We start from the raw sequence: 21,592 nt of genomic DNA on the forward strand, positions 1-21,592 counted from the left end.
CGCTGGCTAACTTTTTGTGCTCTGTCATCAGCAAACGGTTATAACTGTACTGGAGATTGTATCATTACACTGAGGTCGCCATTTTTCTGGTATATTGCTGCTGTTTTAATTATGCCATTAAAGGTTTATATATATATATTTAATTATCATTTGTTCCAATTATTCTTTTTTTTTTTTTTGCAGCAAGATCTTTGTTTTTCTTCAATAAATGGGATCCAAAATGGCTGCAGAATAAAGGAAAGGAGATCAAACAATGATAGGAAAATGTATCTGCCTTTTCTGCCCAGTCAGAGATACTGGCATGGGACGGCACATAAAGCCATTTTTGCAGTCGTGGGAAGCCACGTCCAAGCTTGGAAGCTGCCAATGGAACTGTCGTTAACTGAGACATTTATCACCTTGTTTCCCACAAGCTTCCTGCCTTTAGTAACCCTCTCTCTGAAAAACAGCTTAATTCCTTGCACTACAAGGTCACCCTTGCCTTTGCACTCATTTCTGCTATGGAATGGGGACAGCAATTCCACAGCAACAGCATCCGCATCAGCTTGGCTGCCTGCTCTGCGATGGATGGGGCTGAGAATATGGACCACCGCTTCACATTTCAGGAATGTCAGAGAAAGGCAGCCAAATGTGATTTTCTTCACCAATGAAAATTCCTAATTAGTTAACCATCAATTATTAGCCACAAAGTATTGGATCTGCTGCACTAATGTTGACCAGGCAAAGGTACTTGTTAGCACATAGGTGTCAAACTTGCAGCCCTCCAGATGTTATGGACCACAGTTCCCATCATCCCCTGCCAGCATCATGCTGGCAGGGGATGATGGGAACTGTGGTCCATAACATCTGGAGGGCCGTGAATTTGACACCTGTGCGTTAGCAGAACTGATCCATGGGAAGCCCCTCCCACTTCCCCTCATCACTGTTGCCACTGCCTGCCTGCTTCACATAATACTGCTTCTTGTCATTGTCCACCAGTCCTTCCTCCTTCCCTCTATCTGCTTCAGCTCGCCCTCGCCTCCTGCTTCTTCCCCACTCTCTTCCCTCAACCCTCTGCGACTGTTTTCTACTGATCCTCTCTGATGCCCCTCACTCATGTTTGTATGAAGGGTCCAGCGAGGGTGGCATTACGGAGAAGGCGCAACCGCTCCTGCCTGGAAATGCCATTCACGTTGCTCACCTGCTTTTGTGCCTGACCAGACCCCTTTCTCACCGCTGCTACACCTACTTAGCTCACTGCGGGGGGGGGGGGGGGGGGAGGTGGTGGCAGCTCCTCCTCCTCCACTCACCAGAACGATTTCTGACTCAGAGGCAAAAGTGGTGGTGGCAGCAGTTCCCACTGTACCTCCTCTGACCACCTCTACAAGACCCTCGGAGTCCAGCTGGAACTGCCACCACTGGGCCCAGAGCAGCTCCCGGAGTCTGCCGCCACCAGTTGAGCAGAACCAAGATAAGTGTATCTCTGCGCACAACACGCTTTTATTGGGGGGTAGAATTTAACCCCCACCCCCACCCAGGCATGTTTTTTTACTATTTCAGATTTTTCTGCAAACCCTCAGGTTTGGAGAAAAATCTTTTCAGTGTTTGTGTAGCTCCAATCTGCAGATATTTGCAGATGGGGGGCATTCTTCATCATTAAATATACAGATGGAAGGAGGAACAGACACCTCTTCCTTAATTTGATATGCTTCATAATCAGACCATGGCCTTCAGTTCCCAGCTTTCAGCTTCATATCCACTTCAACTTCCAATTTAAGACATTGTGTTTATTCTAGTGAGACTGTAGCGCTAACATTAGCATGAACAGACCAAGCAGTCTTAGTCACTGCTATTCTTCTGTTTACCAAGATCAGCCAGTTTGGGGTGCATAAATCCCTAGCCCATCATCTTCCCTGTGCAGAATGCCCGCCCCAATGCCAACTTTGGTTTAGTGTGAGCTAGACACCTAAAGCTTCAGAGACAACCTCCCGATTTTAAACGTATTGAAATAGTTGCAGGAGCAAGGGGTGACAATGGACAAATTGCTTCTGTTTACAGGAAAGAACGAATCAATTTTAACAGAATAAAATACTGGTGTGGTGAAGGGGGAGAAAGCAGCTTAATGTATTGTGTTTATAGATAAGCCACAATTCCCTTGGTAGCCACACAGTGTGATCTACTGTTGGCTGAAACCACTTTTCCCAAATTTTAAAAAAAGTCATTCGGCCCAATGCTCGAGATGGAGGGAAGAATGCTCCCCCCTGCACTTGCGGAAAATCATGGGTCTCTACTTGGAATTTATTAATATTGATTTAGTAAACAGGGGAAAAATTAGATTTTAAGATATATCTGCCAGAAAATATAATGGGAATGTTACAGAACTGCACGAAGATATATATGTACGTGTATGTATGTATGTATGTATGTATGTATGTATGTATGTATGTATGTATGTATGTATGTATGTATGTATGTATGTACATGTGTGTGTGTGTGCGTGCTTGCGTGCGTGCTTGCGCAAATTTCCAAAATGAACCAAATGGATTTTGGGTATAAGAAGAGCTTCACTGGAAACAACAGAAATATACCTTGACACCCATGAGCATGCTGTAGCCATAAAACTAAATTTAAAGCCATCTCCCCCTTTAAGGCAGAAGCAGTTATTACAAGACATTTGTCTTCTGAGGCTAGTGATAAATTACTGTGTGCTAAGGGGATAAGCTGTATCTTTAAAAAGCTTGCACAGACCTCTGTTGTCATGGCAACAGATGTGCACAACATCACTTCTCTGCTTATCAAAATCACAACTGGAGCAGGAAAGAACTCCTGTGTTTCTTATATTGAAGCATCAGGTTGGTTGGCATTCAAGCTGTTGATATGTTGGCACCCAAAACTTACTGAATATGTGCCAAGCAACCAGATGTTAATAATTTGGAAACTTCTAGAATGCCATCTTAAAAGCCACTGTCAAAATGAAACATGAACTGAAAATCCATTTCAACAAATTAAAAACTGATATTTGTGACATCAGATTTTAAGCCGCTTCTACACTGGACTGAACTGCACAATTGAACAATGCAGCCTAGAAACATTTGAATGGATTCTCCGGTTCTACTGAAGTTAAAGGAAGTATTACATAACTATAGGGCTGCAAATATGTTAGGTCTTTTTATAATCTACTGAATCAATGACAGGCATGTAAACCAGAGCACAATAATGCAAAAATAATGGCTAGATAGATTGACACTATACTTGTTACCTCATAGTTCGAATGTCCCACCCTCGGATAGCAGTGTCATTGGCTGTTGCAACCTGAGTGCAATTGTGGTGGGGACTCCATTGCCCAGAGGTAAATTTTAACTGTCCTTTTCCTTCCAGTGCAGCTGAGTTTGACAACTGTGTATTAAAAAGAGAGAGAGAACGAGTGAGTGGGGGAAAATGGCATGCAGTGTTTTCACAGCTGTACAGAATAAATTACATCATGGGAAATCCAAGCAGAACACAGGGAAATTCTGCTCTATGTCGGGGAATACCTGGGGAGGCAGAATTTGGGAAGGACCTCAGCAAGGTATAATGCCACAGAGTCCACCCTTCACAGTAGATATTTTCTCGAGGGGAATATTATCTGGAGGTCAGTTGTAATAATGGAGATCTACAGACCCCACCTGGAGATTTGCAAGCCTAAAAGCAGCTGTGGACTTCCTCGGTGGGTTCCCATCTGTGTACTAACCAGGGCTGACCCTGCTTAGCTTCTGAGGTCTGATGGGATGATGCTAGCATTAATAATATTTTGGGTTAAAATAAATATTTTGGGTTAAAATAGTAGTGAAATGTTGAGTCATTGGGGGGGCATGCTTTCAGTTGTGCTTGGAATAAAGTAATCTGCACTATTAATCTGTGCCACGGAGAGAAACACATCTGGCCGTGATGTACCTCTGAAGATGCCATCTGCAGATGTGGGCAAATTGTTAGGGACAAAAACTACCAGACCATGGCTACACAGCCCGGGAAACCCACAACAGGCTATTGATTCTGACTGGGAAATTTTTTCAACAATACAATCTGCACTATTCCTAAACGTGGGCCTACAAAGTCGTAATGCAAACAAAAACTGTAAGAACATATGGGGTTCATGAAGTAAGAAGGCAATGGATATATGTGTTTTGATCAATCTTGTTAGCCAAGGAAGATCCCATGTTCAGATAAATGGAGGCCCTGACAATGTTTTCTACAGTCTCCATCCATACAGTGAGAAGAACACAAGAGGTCAGGCAATCTCAGCCAGCCTGAAAGAATCAGAGAAGCAGTGTTGTTTATGTCGTTTGTTGAGATATTTTGCATTTTATCTATTTTCTGTTAACAGCTTATGGATTTTTGCTGCCATTTTTCTGCAGATTATTGTTTTAAAACTGTTTTAATTACCTGTTTAACATTACTTTGAATATTTTAAATTGTTCTCATATTTATCTTTGATTTTATTACTTATGCAAGCTGTTGAAGGTGCTTCAAACTTGACACTCTGAAAAGCAGGTGAACGAAAAGACCGCAAATTAAATTGGGTCCTGTAAGCACACTGGGCAATATATGTTCGAAACAAAATAATTCAACTGCACTGGAGAAAATGCAGTCACTTTACTACTGCACTAAATATCCTTGTCTACACACTGGTACAGCTTCTCAGAGGATGCCCAGGTACAATGTTCAGCTCTTATAGCATTCAATAATAACTTTGTCTGACAGACATGGGTCTGGATTGCGTACACTACCAGAGAAGGGGACTGGTGAAAGAAATCTGAAAGAACTAAAACTATTATGCCAGATATGGGGGCAGAAATGAGGCACAGGACCCAATGGGGCCTTCAGAGAACTTGCTTGCACATCAAAGTAATGAAATGGGCTTCATTTTCACATGCTCAAAGTGTTTTTAGACATGTACAACTGATCTCTTTTATAACAGTTGATCTGCCACTTGAGATTAATTTTTCCCAATCCTGGCTCTTTAAAAGCGATTTTGTGAGAACTCTGACCGCCCCCCCACCCCCACCCCCTCTTGCATCTGTTTAAATCAGACAGAAAAAAACAATTTCTTCATTTTAATTTAACTGAAGGTATGTATAGATTGGTTCTGTTTTGTCAAAATTCTGACCTTTCATTCAAAGGAAAAACAATAAACGGCAAACGTTCAATTGTATCATGTTTTGAATGCTGCATTTCATGAATATGAAGACATGAATATGAATATGAATATATGACATGAATATGAAGACATGAATATGAAGACCGCCCTCCGGGGATGGGGCGGTATAATAAATTGAAACATAAATAAATAAATAAATAAATAAAATTAAAATAAGGCATTACCAAGTGATGCCAAAGAACATGAAGAATTATTTTGCAGGTGATTATAACTGGTAGGAAGAGGGTTAGAATGGGTGGCCTGCAGAGGCGTAGCTCCAAGGGAACGGGGGCAACGCACCGGGTGTGTGCCCCTGTGGGGGTGTGGCGAGGGTGTGGTGGGGGCATACTGGGGCGAGGGTGGAGGACGCATCGGTGCACCGGGCGCTTTCCCCTTTTGCTACACCTCTGGTGGCCTGCCTTACAGGGAATCTCTCTCTGGGGACTATATTCCTCTGTGGACAAAGGGACAGGAGCAACCAAGCATTCATGGGAGTCTGAACCATGTCTAAGGTTTCATCAGTGTCTACCATTACATATAATTTCATGCTCATGTAGAAAACCATATTCTGACTTGGTTTTAACATTTTCCTTTGAAAACTTATTAATGATCTTAAGTACACAATGAAATAAGAACAAAGTTATCCTTAGAACAGGAAAAGGAGGACACAGAAAACCATAAGATCCTTGGTGGGCCGTGTTGTTTGAGGCAGATTTGTTTAATGTCATCAGTTTTAATATTCTTAACAGTCAAAGGATCAAGCCGATCAGCAGCCACAGAGAATTTATCAGTGTTTAATAGGGTTGCAAATCTCAAGATGAGCCCTATCGTCTCCTGATCATTACCTTCTTTTCTCAACTATTACAGACATAAACTGTATAGAGTTGCAAAAATAGTTACCACTTGGCCTTAAAACCAACAACAAAAACAATCTCTTCATAAAGGGGAAACATTCCTCTTTGTAAAATCAACTTCAGTTCAGAACGATGAATCGTACAAGAGGCTGGATCCAGATTAAACAGCCAATTTACATTAATTTCTCCCTTGCCACTGCAGATCTCACTCATGTCATTCCTCAGAGACCCTGTCCCTCAGGAGCAGAATTTCAAGGAAAACATCATGCTACCATGTGAGGAGGGAGGCAGGGAAGTTCCATTCTGCCTTGAGGAAAATTTAGCCTGGACCAACCCAAGGTTTTTAAAGTACTGCAATCCTGGTCTATGCAACTAATATATTTGAAAGAGCTATGAAATTTTTTTAAAAAAAATTCGAAGTACTAATTTTAAAATTATAACTTTTTAAAGTTATAAATAAAGTTTGCTTCTCAACCAGTTAGGCCTATCTATATGTATTCTAAAAGATTCCATACAAAAACAGAAGTTGGAACTGGATACTAAATTCAGCATCTTGAGAATTTCATTTCTCTTTTCTTCCCCCTTAAAAAACATTTTCTATTTGCGCAGCTACAGCTGATTTGAAAACATGAAACACCAAGGGATGTCACAAGCCTGTGGAACAGGAAGGGGTTACAATGGAATTTCCAGTGGGCATTTCTTTAGTGCCCTCATAGCTCTTCATCTGCCTGTCTTCTTGATCAACAGAATTACGATGGACAAGAAAATGCATGAAAGACAGTTTAATTCACATCAAGAGCACATCAAGAGAATTCAACTTTTCACAGTGTAAAACCAGGATGCAAACTTTTTTAAAGTGGACAATTCACACAGTTTTATTCACAGAGAAAGTAATTGCTATATTTTGGCAAAGTGAAGGGTTAATCAGGGAAAATGTAGATTTGGAGAAATAGAGCAGCAAATGAGTGACATAAGGCAATGACAACTTCCTGAAAGCAAAATCTAGCAAAAGCAGGCAAGAAAGCACCAGAACTTAATGTTCAGTAGAAAAATTCTCTCTTTTTTTATTAAACAGCATGACTTGTAACAGACTGGAGAACATCCCAAAGGAAATGCTTATATTTGATACAGATTGGAATTAAGGAGAAATATGGCAACTTTGAGATTATGAGCAAAAAAAGAGTGCCTGGGACAGTGAAAGCTTAATTAACATTCAAAAAAACCTTAAAGGCAAGCAAGGCAAAGCAGCCCAGGGGAGGCAAGAGGGATGGGAGGAAATGCTAAGCATGTCTGTAAAAACCTGACACTTCAATCAGACAAGAATGTTGATCACAGCATGCAAACAGACGTTACTCTAGAAAAGGATTTGGCCAACAGTTGGCAAGGGAGAGGGGGAGAAGGATACTGGGCGATTCGAGGTAACGCTGGCAATAGCTAGAAGGAAGTATAAAAAGCTGGCTGGCTATCCAACGTGGGGGTGAGGGAAGCCAAGAAAAGATGGGGAAGTTTCACACCAAAATTATGAATATTCTGCTGTTCATATATCTGTTAGCTTCCCTCCGAGTGGAGCAACACAGTGCTTTTCGCAGCATCATTAAAGATGTTAGCAGCTTATCAGTAAAACCAACAAAGTAAATGCAACTGTAAATTGTTACATATCCACCTTACCACAGCTTTGCTTGAACTTTCTTGCAAATCCCATAGGAGTAAGTGATTATCCGCCAGAGAAATTAGCTTTTTGCCATCTCCCATTGGTTCCCATAAGACACTGCAAACATAAATGAAAAAAAAATGTACTTTCGACAGTTCTAAAATATATGTGCTGTGCAAGTAACTTTTATTGGGAGCCTTTCACATAACGATAATCTTCAGAAAATTATTTTTAAAAATTATAGCCTCATTTCTCTAAGCGGCTTACTAATGGATATCGTAATACAACCAAATGTTTAAAATGCAGCAGTATAAAAGTGTCACCAAGAAGAAGAGACTGAAATGAACCAATTTGTTATTCTTATCACATGAATAGATGGGTGTCGGGTATAAGTTGGCAGGTTTTAAGGATCAATCCCTCTCCATTATCTCATACAAAAATGGTAAGATGAGACCTCATTTAGTCTACCTTATCGTAATCTTTAACTCCTGCCCATCTCCCCATTCATCTCTATTTGGTTTTCTTGAGATAGGTCCTTACTATCAAGATTATTTGTCTTAATGATAAATCATAATCAATGGTTGAAAGGAGATAGATAAATATGGGCTCATTGGCTTGGTTCATCTCAAGTTAATAAACTATTGCATCACCAGCAACACACGACTCAATATTGCTGAGATCATTCCAAGTCTATGTAAAAAAAAATCCTATAATCTTGTTGGGAAAAAAGCATCTGGTTTAAAAAAAGAAAAGGAAAAAAGCAGCAGCAGCCTATCTATGAAAAGACATTAAAAGAAATTTAGTTAGGCAACCTTGAAAGCAGTCAGCCTTCATCCTGAGAAGCACAGTAAAAGCTTTAGATACTTCAGAACACACAGTAAAAGTTGCTCAAGACAACCACATTGCTCAGGAGACAATGGAGATAAGTGGAATCTGAAGCCATCAGTAAACCAAATTTGGGAACATAACATAAAATTAGCAGAACCAGGGGATGGATTCTAAAAATGACAAGTACAGTTCTGCATACAGAATGGGAAATTCCTGCCTCTTCCTTCCCACCTTCTCCTCTGCAGTTCCCTATGCCCTGTGAAAAATTCCCAATGAGAGTCAAGGAATCCTACAAAATGGTACTCAACATAGGGTGCTGAAGCTGGTAACTGATGATTTTCAGAGTTGTTCCATTGAGTGCTCATCCAATGACTTTGGCTTAGGTGCCTTTCACTTACAGTGTGTGAGGAGGATAGTAGCACAGCCCTTCACGTTTTTTAAAAGGAAAACATTTTTGCTTTAAAAAAAACCCCAACCTCTGAGCTGGAAGAAAAAGTGGTTACAAAACTGACAGAAGAGGACTGATTAGAGATACGTATAAAAAGATTCAGGAGTATTCATTGTGTCCTTGCGAGACAGACATTTTACTTTACTGCTGCTTCCTTTTATTGGATCTCATAGTTCATTCTTTCATAGATGCAACTGTACAATCTTTCAAGATTTATGGTGAAAAAGAAGGTTGCTGTTCTTTTTTAAAATATGTAAGATAATTCCCTTATAATACAATTGCCCAAATTTGCAAATTATAGTAGACTAATGGTAGAGACGAATGCCTGTAACACGCTGTGACAGACCCCTTCACCCTCCCAATTTTCTGAAGAAGGCTAAACATTGACTGAGCTGGTCAGTTTTCCCACCTTTTCTTTGGGCGTGATCTGCTTGGAATGGTAGCGTGAGGTGATTTAAACTTTATTGCTCGGCCCTATAACTCCACAGAAGGGAAAAGAAGCCTGTCATTTAACTTGTGGCAAATCCCTTTATCAGGGCACCAAAGAATAATGAGGAAGGTTCTATGAACAGAAGTAAAATAGATGTATTTAATAGATGAGATGGGATAGGAGAAATCTTAAATGGATGGAAAGATGGCAGGAAATAATTATATACAACTTCAGCTTAGGTTTCAAATTTCAGTTTTCAGATTATCATCAAGCTTTATAAGTTTCATTTGTTCTAGAGGTTTTTAATGGTACAGTTTGATGTTATTGATGTTATAGGCTAATGGATTAACACTGATCTTGGACCCTAACTAGCTGATACCCTTTCACAGTACTCACACACAGCCTTGACTTCGTTGACTACCCGACTCAAACATAAATCTCCCTCCTGAGGTAAAACATTTAGCAAAACCCTAACACACTAGACGGGATTCACCTAATGTGCATAATCCCACATTAACTGCTTCCGGAATTCTTCTGCCCCAGAAGATCTATTCCTAACTTCTCCACCTGACTGATAAATAAAACAACCAGTTCTCCTTGTCTGGGTGTTGCTTCTCCAACTCACACTAAAGTACACCCTCAGAACAAATATGTTTTAACCCGCAAGTAAGGCAATAGATGTTCACTCTCAGGAATCAAAATCCAAAAGCATACTCAAACACTTTCTTTCAGCGAGATAACCTCTGCCCTCTCTGAGTCATCTGGTTGCTACACCAATCAGATTGCAGGTTAACATATCCAACCAGGGTTCTTCCCTGTTACTTAGTTTATTTCCCCACTGTGATATGTAAAGATCCTATCTTTAGACAGTCTTGCACTGTTGGGCTCTCTTTTACTATTCGTGCAGTCTGCCTCTCACACACATCAACTAACAGCTAGCCAAGCCAGAATTTTGTTTTCAAGATAAGAAATACATTCCTCTCTCTGTGAGTTCAATCTTTTAATCTGTTATTAACAACGTTTTATATATTCATGACGTTCACTCACTGGACACTTTAAAAAATGTAAGTCTTGTATCAAGTTGGCAAAACAACTAATCATTTTATGAAAGTCTAAAAGGGTTAAATTTCTATTTTTACTGAAAAATAAAATATTCTATACTTGGTGTCATTTGTGACCACCTTCTTTCTACAAGCATGAACTGTAATCACACACACCATGCCCTAGGAAAGTAGGCAAGGCCACTGCCCCCTAAGACTTGTGGTTTGCAAGGGATCCCTACCGTGCCCAGGAGACATAAGATGCTTTGAAATTCACCCAAGGGTGCACTCTGGGAATGCTCTTTCCCAGGAAAAAGGGCAATAAAATGCTCAAATTGCCAGCAAAGTATAGATGAGATTTCTGCAAGGAGATAATCATTTGCCCAAGTGCCAGGAAGGGGTAAAATGGATGGCTATTGCAATAACATGACCTGTGCAATAAAGCCAAGAAGAGGTGGGCTCCCTGCTGAGTGGGGAAAGCAATGCCATAGTCCCACGTGGGAATCAGTTCCCAAACTCGAAATGGGTTCAGGAACTTTCATCCAGCTGGGCAGGAAAGGTTAAAAGATTTTTACCTTGCAGAAAGGTGTCTCCAGCCACTAGTCAGTGTGCCTTTTACTGTGTTCAGACTTCACTGTATCTTTAGTGGCTACAGCCTGAACTGCACTCAATGTAAAATAAGTGGAAAGACATTTGGTTGGATGCAGTATAATGCTGTCCTCAAAGGCCCTCCAGCTGACTTGGACCCTGAGAATTTTGCCCCCACCACCACCACCAGGCCCGGGACACAACCCTACATAGCAGTATGGTGTAGTGGTTAAGAGGGGTGGACTCTAATTTGGAGAACTGGGTTTGATTCTTCATTCCTTCACTTGAGTGGCAGACTCTTATCTGGTGAACTGGATTTGTTTCCCCATTCCTTCACATAAGCCTGCTGGGTGACCTTGGGCCAGTCATAGTTCTCTCTGAATGCTCTTAGCCCTGCTTCACAAGGTGTCTGTTGTGGGGACAGAAAGAGAAAGAAGCTTATAAGTTGTTTTGAGACTCCTTACAGGAGAGAAAGGTGGGGTTTAAATCCATACTAAAAAAACTCACACATAATAATTTAAAATAGAATAGAATAGAATCTTTATTGGCCAAGTGTGATTGGACACACAAGGAATTTGTCTCCGGTGCATATGCTCTCAGTGTACATAAAAGAAAAATACATTTGTCAAGAATCATAAGGTACAGCACTTAATGATTGTCATATAGGTCTAGTAAGCAATCAGGAAACAATCAGTAGTAATTAAAACATAAAATCATAAAATAAAATAAAATGTCAGCACAGGCTATAGTCATACAGTCATAAGTGGGAGGAGATGGGTAATAGGAATGATGAAAAAAGTAGTGCAGTAATTATATAATAAGTATATAATAAATAGTTTAACATTATCGAGGGAATTATTTGTTTAACAGAGTGATGGTATTCTGGAAAAAACTGTTCTGTATGTCTAGTTGTCTCTGGTGTGCAGTGCAAATTGTAATGACGCTAGAGGGTGGAGTTGAAACAAGCATGTCCAGGGATGCGAGGGGTCCGTAAACATTTTCACAGCCCTTTTTTTTGACCTGCGTGCAGTATACAGGTTCCCAATGGAAGGGAGGTTAGCAGCGATTGATTTTTCTGCGGTTCTGATTATTCTCTGAAGTCAGTGTCTATCTTGTTGGGTTGCAGAACCAAAACCACACACAGTTATAGGAGGTGCAGATGACAGACTCAATGATTCCTCTGTAGAACTGTATCAGCAGCTCCTTGGGCAGTTTGAGCTTCCTGAGTTGGCTATAGGAAAGTTAAACATTCTTTGTTGTGCCTTTTTGATGACACTTGATATTAGGCAATCATTTTAGGTCATGAGATAAATAATGGATTCTTAGAAATTTAAAGGTCTCTACTATTGATACTGTGTTGTCTTAGTATTGTGAGAGGGAGGTAGGATGGGAGTGGTTTCTCCTGAAATCTACCACCATTTCTACGGTTTTAAGTGTGTTCAAATTCTAGATTGTTCCAGTGGCAACTACCTAGGCTAGTTGTTCAATCTCCGGGCCTGTATGCGGTTTCATCAAGAAACTAATGAGACCACCATCACTGTTGTATCATCTGCAAATTTCAGTATTTTTAACAGATGGATCGCTTGAGATGCAGTTATTGGTATACAGAGAGAGAAGAGAAGTGGTGGAAAGTACACATACTTGGGGGGCCCCTGTGCTCATTTTACTGGTAAGTTCGATGTAATTTTTCCTAGCTTCAATTCCTGTTGCTTCCTATCTGTTAGGAAGCTTCGTGATCCACTCTTACAAACATGCTCTGTGGTACTGCTAGCTGATTTAGTTTGGTTAGAAGAATGTCTGGTCTCATAGTATTGAATGTTGAACTAAAGTCAACAAAGAGGGACTCCTTGCATAGGTCTTTACGATTCAAGATGCTGTAGGATATAGTGCAAAGCCATACAATAGCATCGTCTTTGTCGATCTGTTTGTTCTCGGTATGCAAATTGCAAGGGGTCCAACAGTGGATCCGCAGGATGGTTTTCTACCGGTACATCACTAGCCTTTCAAAAGTTTTCTATAACTACAGACAAGTTAGAGCAACTGGTTCAGTAGTCGTTCTGTTCCTTGATGGAAGGCTTCTTCAGCACTGGGACTTATATAGTGGAGTGGTTGAAGCAGGAAGGAACATAGTAATAATCTCTAGTGATTTGTTGAAGATTTGGGTGAAAATGGGGGCCAATTGGACAGCACAGACTCTTTAAGCAAGAAGGTGTTATCTCTTGTCTGGGTCTGGTGCTTTCTTCCAGGCCTCTCTGTCTGTGAAATAGATCTCTGTAATCTCCTTTTCTGAGGATCAACAGGGGCCAAACCCAACGAAATGGGTTCAAGCAGGAAGTTTGGCTATTGTTGAAAGGCCTGAGACAGAGGTTGTGGAGAAAGCAGACTGTAGATTGTTTTCAAACCTACAGTAGAACACATTCAGGTCGTCTGCCAATTGCTGATTTCCCTCAGCTTGCGAAGGTGGTTTATTGTAACCGGTGATATTTTGGAGAGTTTTCCACATGTTTGCTCTGTTGCTCACAGAAAAACTGATTTTTTAGCTTTTCAGAGTAGTTTCTTTTTGCTGCTCTGATCTCCTTTGTTAATACATTTCTGGCCTGATTGTACAGCATTCTATCACCCTTTCTGTAGGCCTCTTCTTTGGAACGGTAGACGTAATCAAGCTGGAAGTTTATTGTGAACCAAGGTTTGTTTGTTACTATATATACGCTAAAGTTCCTGGTTGGTATACAAAGATCTTCACAGAAGCTGACAGCATGATGTTACAGTATTCGTAGAGTTCATCCAAATCTGCAGAGGTGTCTTTAAAAATATTCCAGTCTGTACAGTCATATGCAAGTTTCCTGCAGCTTTAACTTTGGTTCTTCAGTCCAAGTTCTCACCGATTTAGTTATTGGTTTTGTGGCTTTTAAATCTTTGTTTGTAAGCAGGTACAAGGTGAATCATGCAATGATCAGAATGGCCTAATAGCCACTCGTGGTAAAGACCTAGAGCAAGCATCTTTCAGTGTTGTATAGCAGTGGTCTAAGATATTCTTGCCTCAGTGGGACAGCTGACATGCTGAAAGTATTTTGGTAGGTCTTCCCTTAAGTTTGCTTTGTCTAAATCTCCTGCACAATAACCAGTGAATCAGGGTATTTTGGCTTCAGCCTCCATAATCTGATTCGCTAGAGTTCTTAATGCCTTTTACAGAGACGCTTGTGGATGAATCAGAAACCAAAAAGAACAGAACTGGAATTAATATCTCGAGGGGAATAAAAAAGGTTTGCAACCAATAAGTAAGGACTCCAAATACTTCACAGAATTTTTGAATTATTGTTATGTCCTGACACCAGCTTTTGTTGATGTACATACATAATCCTCCTCCTTTTTTTCTTCCCTGATAACCCTGGTAACCTGTCTGAACGTAAATATCTGCAAGTCCCCGGTATGCACATGCTATTAATATCACTGCTCATATTTAGCCAGGTTTCAGTAAAGCATAGGGTAGATGCGTTGTAAAAAAATCAGAATTGCATCTGTTTAAAAGAAGTATTTCATCTATCTTGTTGGCAAGTGAGCATAAATTGGTAAGAAAGATTGAAGTGAGCGGGGTTTTTTTAATTCCCTTATTCCTTAGTCTATTTAAAATTCCCGCCCTTTTACCTCTTCGTCTCTGCCGCCTGTGCTTGTTTTTGCTGATCTGTTGTTGCCGGGAAATGGCTGCCTCCTGTGCTGAAATTTCCTCCGTAGTTGTAAAGATCTGTTGTTGCCGGGAAATGGCTGCCTCCTGTGCTGAAATTTCCTCCGTGGTTGTAAAGACAGATAGGGGTAAAGTTGCAGAGAGCCACTCCTTAAGGAAACGTTCCCTAATTCTTAGCAGAAGGTCTCTGGAGTATGAAATTCGTTGTAAATTGCAGGAAATAGTAGAAAATGTAGAAGCCATTTGAGAGCATTCCACCGAGGCAGCCCTCATCGGCGCCATCCCCCCTTTCTCAAAGGTTATGGTTATATATTTAATATGAATAGCTTTATTTTTTATTAATGTATGTATTGGGTGGAATGTTGCAATGGGCATTCAGTACTCATGTGGTTTCTCTGGGTGAATGTAAATACAAATGTGGATCTGGAGTGGGTACTATAATGCTACTTAAATATATAGATGGATAAAGGACAAGTTCTGAAAACAAAAGAATCAAAATCTTCGAATGCCAAATCCAGTTTCATTATTATTTTACTTCTGAGGTACAAGGAAAACCTCTTTCTATGTTCATGATCCAGTTATTACATGTGCCTTTCCTTGGAAGGGATCAGAATGCAATTTTAGACTCACAGCTACCATTCCAATTGGGTTGGGATATACGATGTTGGTCAGTTCTACACAGGGAATTTCACAATTCAGCCAGAATGTAACTGGGATTTCCACACCTACACATTTATAAACCATGTATTCTACCCTCCCTCTTAATGTAAAAAAACTAAGATGGCCACTATAACAGTGCCATGTTTTAAAAAATTAATATGAGCAGCTGCTGTCTTGACCTTCTTCCTCCTCCAGCTTTTCTCCTGACACTCTACAATCTGGTTCTCTTCTCTGCACTCTGTTTATACAGCCCTGATGACCTCACTGATCTTATCACTGCCAAATCCATGTGGCTTCTACTTCTGTCCTCATCTTCCTTGACCTCTCAAGGTGCCTTTGGTACAGTTGATCACTTTTTTCTGTTTGAATCCCTTTCATGACCTAGATTTTCGTGACTGTCTTTATCAGATTCCTTTCCTTACTCACCTGATCTCATTCAATGTTTCTGCTTTATCTCTTTCTGTAGGTGTTCCCAAAGGAGCAGTAGTGGGCCTGTTCATTCCTGTGAGACTTCATCAACTCCTGCAGTTTTCAGTACCATCTACTTACAAACAATGGTCCACTCTACTTTTCTGCTCCACACTTTGCTTCCTCCATCCAATTCCATATAAAGACAGCTGCCTGTCTCATTTTTTTTATTCTGTGAATTATATCAAATTCAGTATGTTTCAACTATTAATATCGCATCCTCTCTGAGCACACACAGTCTCAATACCCACAGAAACCAGCAACATCTTCTCTTTGGAAAATGCAGACGGCCCCTTTGGGTCTTTTCTCTCTGGTCACTAAGTTAATTCTTCCTTTACAGCAATGTGAAAATATGGCTCTTCCTCTTCCTCCCCTTGGTGGAAACCCTGGGTGGGTTGAACCACCTATCCCCTTGCACATGGATTGTGTATAATCCCTACTTTCACAACTCGACAGCAATAATTTCCAACCCAGATTTAAAAAAACTAAGATATATGTACTAGGGTAGGATAGGGCAAAGAAGTTTGCAGCTGTCTCTGTAGTACGAGGTATACTTAGAATTTTGATTGTAGATCTCTACATTCTTTATACTTTTAAATGTTGTGAAAATGCTGAACAATATATTATATGATAAGGTGTGATACATTTTATGTTATCATAGTAGATCTAGGGTTGACTAAGTACTTACATCTATTTTAATTTTGTCCAAATTTACATTTTGCTCCCCCTCACATGGCTTCAGATTTTCTGGAAAATGTTATACCTTTAAAAGTGCAGTCAATGGACTGCACTATAATTTCCTTTCTTCAAATAACTTTGCTCTCTCCTCCCAATGGCCTTTCCAGCTACAGGATGCCATTATTTTCCCTTCAAATCCACCTTCTTAATGAAGACTTTGGAAGAACCGCTTAATTGTCATCCCCTACCAAACTAACCCTGAGCAGATCTAACTGGACTGAATGCATATTCTTCCCTTTTACAAGGGAATCATGGGGGTCTCTTGCATGAATTTCTCGAAAATTGGTTGTGGGGGAGAGATACTGTGCACCAAGTAATAATTAAAAAAGAAATTGCTGTTCAAAGCAACCTGCAAAGATAGCTTAAAGGAAGATGGAAAGGAGTGGTTAGGAATTAATGAATCTTACTTAAGGTTTTGCTTCTCACATATGCATGAATGTATGCATGTCTCAGGCAAGATGTGGTCAGAAGAGACCACATGGAAGAATGAGCTGTAGGGAGATTGTGGAGGTGAACCTTTGACCTGCACACAGAAACACTTCCTCTTGATTAAACATGGATCATCTGACTAATGCGAATTCAGGGCAATCCAGGGAGGCAGAAGCCCAGACAAACACCCAGTCTCAAGGAACCCAGCTTTTTTTTACACTGTGTTCTGCTCATTTATTGCAGGAGCTACATATGACTGTGCGGCCAGCTTTCTCCTTGCCATCCTGCCTCCCTCTGCCATTACCAGCCCTGAGAAGGCCAAACATGCCTTTGCCTCTGCAGTGACTGGTCAGCCACCACCTTGCGGCTTTAGTTGATGTCCTTAATTCCCTAGGCCAGTGGTTCTCAACCTGGGGGTCGGGGCCCCTTTGGGGGTCGAATGACCCTTTCACAGGGGTTGCCTAAGACTCTCTGCATCAGTGTTCTCCATCTGTACAATGGATAAATGTTAGGGTTGGGGGTCACCACAACATGAGGAACTGTATTAAAGGGTCGTAGCATTAGGAAGGTTGAGAACCCTGCCCTAGGCGAAGGGAAGGTGGGGAGGCAATATAACAAATTTTGTAGGTTTTTGTTTGATTACTTGCTGTTGCTGTTGCAACAATAAGGTGCTATTGTGCTTAATGAACCACTTTGATTTGTAAATCTAATCAGGTATGAAAATGGCTGGACTTGTTCTCACTTAAAACTTGAAAAAAAATCTGCAGCACTGTAAGCTACTTGGAGCTGAGCACAGAGAAATACCTTGCATGTGAGAAATTAGCGTAGAAGAGACAAAGGTAGATTCCTACTTCTGATAACACAGAATCCTCATTCATGTAATCTTTGATCTGCAGTCTTAAATACTACAGACCCAAAGGGAGTTCAATCATACATTTTTCCTGAACGTGTAGATTGGCCCCAAGTACTGACAATGACAGTTTTTACATTTTGCAGAAAAATCCATAATCACGGGGGAAATGCATAACACATCATGGGTTTCTTCTGTTCCTCTTGACAATGTACTGAATCGGTACCAGCACAGGGCATTGGGGTATGGATTTTGCTGAAAGCTCTACCTGCCCTCTCTCCACCAAGATCAAATGGGTATCTATTTGATTATGGTATTAAGTGTCGGAAGCAAGCCAGTTAGCTAAAAAAGATCCTTTGATTATGCTTCAAATCGTTGCAGAAATGTAAGAAGCAACCGCTCTGATTTGGATCTTGAGAGGTTTCAGATCACCAAGGTAAGAAATCAGAAACATTTTACTGTAAAATAGGGTCAAGGGGGGGATTAAAAAAAACTCAGAAGAAAAGCAGGAAGGAAAGGTCTGTGTGATGTACTGCCATGAAAGAAAGCAAAAAGCTCAGTATAGACCAGGATGAAGAGGGAGAGGAAAGAGTGAAAGGGGAATGCGCAGTTAAATTAGTCCGAGGCAGTCATCTTTTGCCAAGTTGTAAAGCCCTTCACACTTGGCTTAAAGAGAAACTGGCAAAATAATTCAGAGAAAGAATGCTGTTTAGAAGTAGTAAGTGAGCACAAAAACAGAGCCACCAGACAACAATACTCACAGTGCATAGCTACAAACAACACAGAGCAGAAGACATATATGGATGAAGTGAAAGAGAGAGAATGCATTAGTGACGGAAATAAATATCTGCAAAACGTGAATGCTCATCGGAAACCACTACTGCAATAGTGTCTGAATCATGAGAGAGCTTGTCAGAGTAAAAAAAGCAGTGTCCACCTGTATCTATGCCGCTGTAGGTTCCAGCTACTTGATTTCTTCCTTAATTTCCTTCAAACATCATATATGCATATGTACTGGGAAGTATGTTTCAGATGGATAGCTGTGTTGTGGCCCAATCCAGACGTGGGGTCCAAATCTGCTTGTGGAGATGGCACTGATCTGCACCAATGCATTTGCCCCCTCCGCCAGCACAAGAGGCATCTGAACCAGCGAAGGGGGCAAAGATGCTGACAGCCAGTTACCCCTCAGCTCCATCGCAGCAAAAGGCAGAAGTCTGGGCCACCCTGGAGCTTCACAGGTGTCCTGGTCAGACACTGGCACGGGGAGGAGCGGGCTGGTGAACTCCTGGGGATGGAGCTGATGTTAGTCAGCTTTCACCCTGGGTTTGCAGCTGGCTGCACTGTGGTTCAGGTCTTGGTCATAAGCCACCTTTTTGGGTGGCATAAATCCATTAAGCCCTATGGAGGGTTTTCCAGCTGCGGAAGGGGTGGCGTAGGAGGTTAAGAGCTCGTGTATCTAATCTGGAGGAACAGGGTTTGATTCTCGGCTCTGCCGCCTGAGCTGTGGAGGCTTATCTGGGGAATTCAGATTAGCCTGTACACTCCCATGCACGCCAGCTGGGTGACCTTGGGCTAGTCACAGCTTCTTGGAGCTCTCTCAGCCCCACCTACCTCACAGGGTGTTTGTTGTGAGGGGGGAAGGGCAAGGAGATTGTCAGCCCCTTTGAGTCTCCTCCAGGAGAAAAAGGGGGGATATAAATCCAAACTCTTCTTCTTCTTCCTGTTCCGCCAGAAAGCCCTCTGGAGGCTGCCAGGGGGCACCGCAGTGGCGCTATCCCTAGCTGCCTGCGGCTTTGGATTGGGCTGATAGTTTGTAGTAGCAGAACAAAAGCAGAACACAGTAAAGACCAACAAAACTTTCTAGAAGTATAGGCTTTCTTTAATCAAACTCACTTCACGGGTCTGACAGAAAAGAGTTTAAAACTCAAGAAAGCTTATACCTTCTGGGAAAACTGTTGACCTTTAAGGTGCTACAGGACTCATATTTGGTTTTACTAGAAAGTGAGTGTTCTTCAGACACTTTGACAATATGTACAGTGGAACCCCGGTTAAAGTTACCCGCAGATCGCCGTTTTCGGTGTTCGCCGATCACCCCCGGCCATTTTGTTGCCTCGGTGATCGTTGGTCGCCTCGGCTTCCGAGGCGACTTTTGCGTAAATCCGGTGTGCCATTTGCATTGCACATGTACCAACAGCATACCTCAGACTATGCCGATTTCGGTTTTCGTTGCATTATTCCGAACGAATCGCAGACGAAAACCGAGGTTCCACTGTATTTATATTACAGTGGCTCATCAGCATGCCTAACTGGAAGTTGAAAGAATCACCCTCCATTTAGATAAAGAACTGAATTGTGATTTGTTTTCCCGAAATGGGATTTAGTACTATATCTGAACATGCATTCCTTTAATTTTTTTGCCATAGAACTGCCTTGAGAACCATGGTTGCAAGTGGATTCTTAGGTTTAATGAATGTCAGCCATTTGCATAGATCATGACCCAACCCAGCTAACGGTGGATAGAGGCCTAGCTGAAGCTGCCAAAACACAGTTGAATGGGATGGCATCCAGGAACTCTCTAAAAAAGGGTTGGAAAATGATAACTTAGCAGCTGGAGCAGAACTCTACTTATCAAGCAAAACTTGGTTTCTAGATTTAGAGACAAATTCATTGACCAAAGAATGTTGGAATGCATCCATACAAGCAGAGGGATAATTTCTGTTAATTGTAATAGTCACGGCATATTCACATTCCACTTTTCACAAGTGAAAAGTTAAACAGGAATCAACTGGTTACTGCAAAATAAGCTATGGAATGAGGATTTTTGTTCCTATTTTCATCTCAAGGAATTGGGAGAGCTTTTCAAGGCCTCTGTGGAGAGTATCCAGTAGAACCTAAGAAACCAAAAATCGCTTTGACAATCACCCAGGGGCCCCCAAACCTCTGGGAACAGAGCTCTTTCCTGGGAGGAGGGCTACAAAATGCTCAAATTGCCAGCTAAGTGGAGATGAGTCTCCTGCAGCAAGGAAACTATCCACAACCTTCATTACTTGCACCATTATGGATCATCTACCTAAAAAGGACAATCTTGAGCTACAAATTCCATGAAGGTTAATTACCTTCACAAATATTTATTTACTTTACTTCATTTGTACCCTGCCTTTCTCCCCCATGGGTACTTAAACCAACTTCTCCTCAGCTCCATTCTTTTGTACCATTCCAGTAGTACATTCTTGTCTGGAATTTTATATGTTCCAAAATGTCACAGATCATATCAATATGGAGGTGGATCTCTAAAAAGATGCTATAAAGCAGTTTTTTAGATGGAAGCTGTAGTTCAGTGCATTTCATATATCTTCATATTTTTGAAAGGTGTATAAGAACTTCACTGCGTAGTATCTCAATTCTATCCTTCATTGACAGGACCCCTACTCACAGAACCCAACAACTAGCTCATTTGCAGCTGCATGCTTAAACTTTAAAAGTGTTTCTGAATGCTCCATGGCAAGCTACTCATAAAAACATCAAACATTTTGCAAAGTGGCATAAAATGCTATATTTTAAAAAAACTGAGGACAGTAAGAATAAAATCTCACACGTTATCCCAAAATTCTTGAGACAATCTTCAGATAATGACTTCCAATTTGGCTTATTAATTTCTATCCTGGAATCAAGCAGACCTCATATCTGATATGCTTATTTGGACTTCACACTGTTGTCAGATTTACCAAATGTTCAGAAATATGTTTCAAAACATAGGAAAACTACACATAT

At 41.0% G+C, this 21,592-nt stretch overlaps 1 protein-coding gene across 1 annotated transcript in view; it reads right to left on the reverse strand.

The window, feature by feature from the left end:
• The window catches only part of EIPR1 (EARP complex and GARP complex interacting protein 1), a 79,020-nt gene that overhangs the window by 17,633 nt on the left and 39,795 nt on the right, over positions 1 to 21,592 (reverse strand). Inside the window, exons 5-6 of the mRNA XM_048498154.1 lie at positions 7,678 to 7,777; positions 3,239 to 3,375 (exon numbers count right to left, since the gene is read on the reverse strand). Of these exons, the coding sequence (XP_048354111.1) occupies positions 3,239 to 3,375; positions 7,678 to 7,777 (237 nt within the window). The remainder of the gene's footprint in view (positions 1 to 3,238; positions 3,376 to 7,677; positions 7,778 to 21,592) is intronic.

Source organism: Sphaerodactylus townsendi, linkage group LG01 (assembly GCF_021028975.2).
Source record: "Sphaerodactylus townsendi isolate TG3544 linkage group LG01, MPM_Stown_v2.3, whole genome shotgun sequence".
Lineage (NCBI taxonomy): Eukaryota > Metazoa > Chordata > Lepidosauria > Squamata > Sphaerodactylidae > Sphaerodactylus > Sphaerodactylus townsendi.